This window comes from Stomoxys calcitrans, chromosome 4, assembly GCF_963082655.1.
Source record: "Stomoxys calcitrans chromosome 4, idStoCalc2.1, whole genome shotgun sequence".
Lineage (NCBI taxonomy): Eukaryota > Metazoa > Arthropoda > Insecta > Diptera > Muscidae > Stomoxys > Stomoxys calcitrans.
The window spans coordinates 92443006-92450743 of record NC_081555.1 but is presented as its reverse complement, the minus strand read 5'-3'; the positions used below and the strand labels follow the sequence as shown (position 1 = coordinate 92450743).

At 41.5% G+C, this 7738-nt stretch overlaps 1 protein-coding gene across 1 annotated transcript in view; it reads left to right on the top strand.

The window, feature by feature from the left end:
• The first annotated feature begins 6061 nt into the window (after positions 1-6061).
• LOC106084985 (uncharacterized) overlaps positions 6062-7738 on the top strand; it is a 188702-nt gene continuing 187025 nt past the window's right edge. The window contains exon 1 of the mRNA XM_059367200.1: positions 6062-7567. Coding sequence (XP_059223183.1) covers positions 6219-7567 — 1349 coding nt within the window. The 5' untranslated portion in view covers positions 6062-6218. The remainder of the gene's footprint in view (positions 7568-7738) is intronic.

The window sequence follows — 7738 nt, the reverse complement described above, 5'->3', positions numbered from 1 at the left end:
CCGAACTTAGCACGCTTTTACCCCTTCCGTTATCAGTAAATTATTAAGCCTTTTCCTACTTCCTGACCATATTTGAATTCTACTCCCGAATACCTTTCATTTGAGTCCCATGTTGTCGTGATAGCAAAATAAACCTATTGTAAGGGGTTTTGGGGCTGGGAGCGGCCCCCAGGTACTTGGACCCAACTTTTATTTTGAAATTCGTACTCTACTCTTGAATACCTTTGATTTGAATCCCATATTGTCCCGATCGCTCCACTTTTTTTTTTTGGTTAGTACTTTTGGGGTAAGGGGGAGGGTCCGCCCCCCTTCCGATATCAAAAAATGATATAGCCTATGTATCCTCCCATTTTCAGCAGAATCGGATGTAAATTGAGGCTTCCAGGGGCTCAAGAATTCAAATCGGGAGATCGGTTTTTATGGGAGCTATTGTATATCTACATCTGACCAACGACCTACATCAATATTAAGTATCTTTGCAAAATTTCAAGCGGCTAGCTTAACGCGTTCGACAGCTATCATGATTTCGAGAGAAGGACGGACGGGCATGGCTAGTTGGACTCAGAATGTCGAGACGATTAGGAATATATATATATATATATATATATATATATATTTTTTTTTTTTTTGGGTCCTAGGTCAATATTTCGTGGTGTTACAAACGGAATGACTAGATTAGTACACCCCATCCTGTGGCGGTGGGTATAAAAAAGCTGGGTTTTTCAGGAGACCTATCGTGGAAGGGGTAGGGCTGCGGCTCTCTCAGCAGGCCAAGTGCTTGGGAGTGATTCTTGAGAAGAAACTAAGTTGGAGAAGGAACTTCAAGGAAAGGTTCAAAAGGCTACTGAATGTGATCTACTCTTGTCGCAACTCGATAGCAAGAAGTTGGGAGCTTTTGCCAAAGACGATGCACTGGATGTTTACGGCGGTTGTTTGGCTGATTCTCATCTAAGAATGTCTAGTGTGAAATCGGTCTCTGGACAATATTTCTTTTCGGTACAAGGTAACGCGGCGGTGCTGATATCTAGGGCTAGGATGAGTGTTCCGAGAGAGTCACTAAATACTATTTTTTTATAAACACCAGCGAAGGATGGGTGTATATTAGTTTTGTCATTCCGTTTGCAACACAACGAAATATCCATTTCTGACCCTATTAAGTATATATATTCTAGAGCGTCGTTAAAATCCAAGACGGTCTAGCCACTCCCGTCCGTCTGTCCATTGAAATCACGCTACAGTCATTAAAACTAGAGATATTGAGCTGAAACTTTGCACAGATTCTTTCATTTGTCCATAGGCAGGTTAAGTTCGAAGATGGGCTATATCGGACCATACCTCGATATATCGGACTATACCTTGATTTAAGGTCTTAGGTATTATTGAGCTGAAATTTGGCACAGATACGTTTTCTTGCTGCTCGGAGGATAAGTTCTTGAACGGGCCAAGTCGGACAATATTTGGAAATAGCTGCTAAAAATTTGTCAACGCCGACTATATGAAAAATCCGCAATTACTTTTTGGGCAACCCAATACTTAGGTTTGATCTTGGAAAGGAAACTGAATTGGAAGTGTCACATTCAGGAGCGTACTGAGAAGGCTCACAGATGTTGGACACTATGTAGACGGGCTCGAAATGGGGCCTAAATCCGAGGATAGTCCACTGCCTCCACAGGAGCGTTATTAGACCAATACTTACTTACGACGTGAACATCTTTACGGATAGTAAAATTGCCATAAGGGCAATCATTACCAGAACGGTAAGGTCACGAACATTCTTGCAGTGTAAGAAAGAGACTAACTTCTTCTCTGAGGATGGCAAAATCCGCATCGTTTGGGTGCCGGGCCACAACGGAATAAAGGGAAAAGAAAGAGCAGATGATTTGGCAGTGAAGGCCAGAGGACTGCCGTCAATAAACTTGTGTAACCCAAAGCCTTTCGGGTCGACGCAGCCCGTGTTAAGGGGCCAACCCAATAGATTCGGATCATTACCTTGTTGCAGCAAAGGTTCGCACAAGTTTGAACATGGCGAGGAAAGTACAATCTGATACAGCATCGAAGCTCGACATAAAAAAGCTGTAAACACAACAGATGGCAGCGGCATACTCCACTCGACTGGCCCAACTGCTTGATGACAGCACTCCTTGCTCCGATGATATAATGGCGCAGTGGCAAACTATTGCCCACTCCGTGGAAAATGGAGTGGGCCAAGAAACTCATGGTACGACAAAGGGTTTCGAGATGCTACTGAAGCGAAGAATGCGGCATATAGAGCAACCCTGCAATCATTAGCAACGTGACGGGCCAGATGAAGGAGATGTATCGGAAGAAAAGGAGAGAGGAGAAACGTCTATTCCGCAGAAAGAAAAAGGAAATGGAAAGACGTCAGTGTGAGGGAATTGAGATATACAGGAGAATGAAGTCTGGAAACTCTCCCAAAGAATTAAACATCAAATCGATGGCTTTGGTGCAGGCACATCCTCCTGCAGAGACCAAGAAGGAAATCTAGTAACTGACACAGATAACATGCTGAGGATATGGAAAGAACATTTTACCCAACTGCAAGTGTTCGACATTGGCGGCGAAGAAGATACCGCAGAACCAATCCCTGGTATAGAATGTTTACCTCCTAGTCAGAATGAGGTCCAAGTAGCAGTGACCCGACTAAAGAATAACAAGGCAGCAGGAGCCGACGGGTTACCCGATGAACTATTTAAGACCGGAGTCGACACGCTAGTAAGGCGTATGCATCAGCTTATCTGCGCAATCTGGCTAGATAAACGCATACCTGATGATTGGAACCTCAGCATACTATGTCCCGCACACAAGAAAGGAGACAAGACGGAATGTGCCAACTACTCACGATACTCACGAGCGTACTGTGTGAAAGAATAAAACCTAAAGGCAATGAGATAATTGGGCCCTATCAATGCGGCTTTAGACATGGTAAATCCACCCTGGACCTGATATTCACAATGCCCCAAATCTTAGAAAAAACCCGAGAAGGACAAATCAACACCTACCATCTCTTTGTTGACTACAAAGCCGCTTTCGATAGCCCTTTACGTTCCAAGGTATTTCAAGACATGTCAGAGTTTGGTATCCCTGCAAAATTAATAAAACTCTGCAGGATGACACTTGCTGATACGCGTTCCCCTGTAAAAATAGGAAAGAATCTCTCCGAACCATTTAATACCAAACGAGGTTTCAGACAAGGAGACAACAGATCGTGTGATCTCTTTAATATCCTGCTGGAGAAGATTATACGAGATGCAGATGTGTATAGATATGGCACACTAATCCCAAGAAAACACATGCTACTAGCCTATGCCGACGACATCGGAAATAGAATCGAACGAGAGTCAGTAAAAATGAGTATGGCAGTAAATGAAAGTAAGAAGAAATGGATGGTTTCAACTCCCAAACACCTTGTACAACCGAGCAGATAAAGAAAATGGAGAAAGTTGGGAACCACAACTTTGAGATAGTCAGTAACTTTATCCTCCTCGGCACCGCCGTAACCGAAACGAATGACACCAGTTTTGAGATTCAGCGAAGAATAATACTGGCAAACAGATGCTAATTTGGACTAAGCACGCAGTTTAGAAACAAGGCCACCTCTCGACAGACGAACATTACACTATACAAGACACTGATACTACCCGCGTTTTTATATGGTTCTGAGGCATGGGTACTTGTGAAAGCATATAAGGCAATGCTTGGAGTGTTTGAGAGAAAGATTCTTCGTAAAATATAGGAACCAGTTTGCGTTAATGAAGAATATAGGCGAGTTATGAACCACGAGCTCAGAAGATCGAGGCGCTTGGAATTCTATTCTACGTTAGGCTAGTGAAACAAATGCTCTGTCATAGTCAGTTAAAGTAAAGTGAGAGTGGTTTTAAGCCTCCCGACATCCGACCTAAAGATGGATCTGATCAGATTATATTGGGTTGCCCAAAAAGTAATTGCGATTTTTCATATAGTCGGCGTAGACAAATTTTTTCACAGCTTGTGACTCTGTAATTGCATTTTTTCTTCTGTCAGTTATCAGCTGTTACTTTTAGCCTGCTTTAGAAAAAAAGTGTAAAAAAGTATATTTGATTAAAGTTCATTCTAAGTTTTATTAAAAATGCATTTTAAAAAAAAATTTTAAAAATCCGCAATTACTTTTTGGGCAACGCAATATTTAGATATAGCTATAGACCGATCCGTCAATAAAGGGTCTGAAGCCCATAAAAGCTTTATTTAAGACCCGAATACGCTGAAATTTGAAAGGTATTTGAGATTAGAAAACGAATTTCATATCCAATTTTGAGGCCAATGGCAATATGGGGTTGAAATAAATAATATTTGGGAGTAAAGAACAATGTTGATATATTTTCAGGGCAAAGTGTGGGGCTCAAATGAAAGGAATTAGGGAGTAGAGCACAAAATTGATACCCACTATCGGGACCAATTTTCTGGGGGCTACCCCTTCTTTAAAAGACCCCACAAACCCACAATTATTTACTAACAATATGGGGCTCAAATAAGGTATTTAAGAGAGGAGTACGAATCTGATATCCAAATGGGGACCATGTATTTGGGGTACCGCCCCTTTCCCAAAATGTCCCTCAAAGACTAACAATTTACCGACCACGGCAATATGTGGCTCAAATGGAAGGCATTTGACATTAGAAAACTAATTTGATAACCAATTCTGGGGCCAAGTGTCCGGGGGGAACACCTCACACTCGAAAACACCCCTAAATCGGACATACATATTTACCGATATGGGACTCAAATGAAGGGTATTTGGAAGTTGAGCACGACATTCATACCCACTTTCGGGACCATGTTGCTGGGGGTTTACACCACCCGGGGTTCTTCCCACTCCCAAAATCCCCATGAGAATAACGGGCTCAACTAAAGACTCTTAAGAATGGTGTGTATCTAACATCCAAGCTTAAATAACCCCAAACCCTCCGAGCGAAGATCACATGGGATTCAGATAAAGACACTTATATTGTTATACTATTTGTCAAGCAATGCACATCTACTATTTTCGTAGCGTGGTATTTCACTAAAAGCTCTTTAAATGTCGAAAATAAATATTCAAAGGATAATCCTGTTCCATACATTGCAAATGAAGGCGCCGCAGAGCGGGCCCAGTTCAGCTAGTTTTACCATAAAAATTTGCTTTGATGTTCATGGACATTTGTCTCCTATAAGGCTGCTTTAAAGTATCTGAAGGTTTAAACCAAATTCTTCCTCCTTTTTTCATTTCTTAAGTCTGATTGCACACTGCCACTAAACATAATGTGGGCTAAGCTAGCTACAGAAAACTTTGCTTAAGTTAAGTGCAGCACATGGAAACTGCACATTACTATTGATCATAGCTTTTCATTTAAGGAAAAGGTAAAACCCATAAAGAATCAATATAAACGAAATAAGCCACTGAAGTTACATGTCACAAGTGTTTTATATTTTCAGTAAACTAAAACAAAAAACAACAGACACTAAAAAAAGTGGCGTACTAAACAATTATGACAAAAAATACTAAAATTTATAACAAAATGTATCCAGAAACGCAATGAACAAACCCCAAAAAACACAAAACTCTCAATAAAAAAACTGTGGTTTTATTTGAAATGTAAAAACTGTCAAACAAAATTGTTAATCAGAGTGTAATCCATAGTCCAGCGCAAATAAAAACAATTGACCAAGTGAAAAAATTGCGTATCCACACGTTTTGGAGAACACACTTTGAAAACTTTGCGTTGAAACGGGTCGGAATAAACTTGCGCAATTATAAAAAACCAAAAATAAAAAAAGTGCTGCATACATTGGGGCGCTTTGAGAAATCATACCAAAAATAGTGCATACATTGAAGCGCTTTGTGAGATATTTAAAATAAAAAAGAAGTCATTTGTTTGGTGTTTATGAGATGGGGTGTGTTAACTAGGAGTTGAATAAAAAAGTAGCACATACAAGTTTCATGCAGTTTTTTGAGCATAAACGCTTTATTCTCAGTTATTTTTGCATTTTGGTTTTTTTGTATTACCTCACTTGGACAGAAGTAGTGGTAGTTGCAGCATCAGCATCGTTGTTCGTTATTAGTTCCTGTGGTCTGGACTTTAAGGCGGTGGCTACAATAACGGCAACAACAACAACAACAGCAACAGCGACAAGTGGGGTGGCTTTGGCGACCAAGTGGGAGAGACCAAGATAAACAGAAAATTATGCGCGATTATCCTTCAGTGCCAAATGTTTTTCGTGTGGCATCCTTGCACAGTGTTGACACAGACCCAGCAGTTGTTGCCTTTGGCACAAGTGGCGATATAAAAAAGCCAAATGCTAATTTGTCCATAGGGCAGCAGTTACGGCAGCAAAAAAACCAACAGAAACAAAAGCAACAGCACCAGCAAAATGGCAATATTGGCGGTCAACAACCCACGTTAGTGAAGACCAGCAATTCTTCTGCATCGGCTACAAAAACTCCAGCTGTAGTGACAACTGCAAATCATGCCACAAAGGCAACAGTGACAACTTCAGCAAAGTCGGCCACCACAGTGGCAACATCATTAGCATCATCTCCTACCAGCGTATTGAAAACGTTTGGCAATTCTAACACCACCACCAACACCAATAAAGATGTCGACAATATTAAAATGCATAATCATGACTTGCAACAGCAGCAACTGCAACAACAGAAACGCCATCAGCAATACACACTCACTACTCACGCCTCCATAGAGCGACCCCATCGCCAATATCTGGACACAGCTCAACTGTATTTGCAGCAGTCACCTTATGCCACATTGCCGAGGCATAACAACACCACATTCGCATTGCAATCATCATCGTTGACACCACATTCATTGGCTAACAGCAATGACAGCGACAACAACATTCTCCACGAGCCACAACAACTAAAACAGACCACTCTTAGACATCATAATTCTGGAAATTCCTCCATCAGCAACGGCTACAAAACAAATCCTATCAGCACCTCCACCAATAATAACAGCAACAACATTGTGACAACAACCTCAACTATAGTCACAGCCACCACAGTTGCAAACACCAACCGTCATAGCTTGGAGACAAAAGCCAACTCAAGTCCTAATGAGAACACAATGATGGGTGTTATAAATACAATTTCCGGCAGCATACCGGCCACTGGCTTTCCCCTGGACCATGGCAGCAGCAACAATAACACAAAGTCAAGTGGAGGCCTAAAAGCTGCTCAAATGGTTGGGGGCATGAATGGACGAACAATGTCTGTGGGTAGTGATCTAAATGGCAGTATGAATAATTCATGCACTAATCTCAGTAAATTGAATGGTCTTAGCCAGCAACAGCAGCAGCATCAGCATCAGCAGCAACAACAAAGATATCAACAACAGCAACAACAAAAGCTGTTGCAATCAACCACTGGCCAGCAACATGACTTTAGACAAGGACCTACATCTGCGGGCAATCTAGACGAGTTCACTCCTTATCGTCGGCCAATGGCATATCCTTGTACGTCTACAACAGAGCGTAACAATAGCGGATATTTATGGATAGTTACACCTGTTGCTGCCAGGTAAGTACCTTTCCATTTCCCTCTCTCTCTCTCTCTCTGTTCCTTCCTCACAAAAAGTGGCCAACCGTTTGTAGATAGAAAAAAAGTAAACAAACTCATAAATTAAAGAACAACATCAAGCGATGTTGACAGCAATGGCACAACAACATATCCCAGAAAAGCACCGAAGCA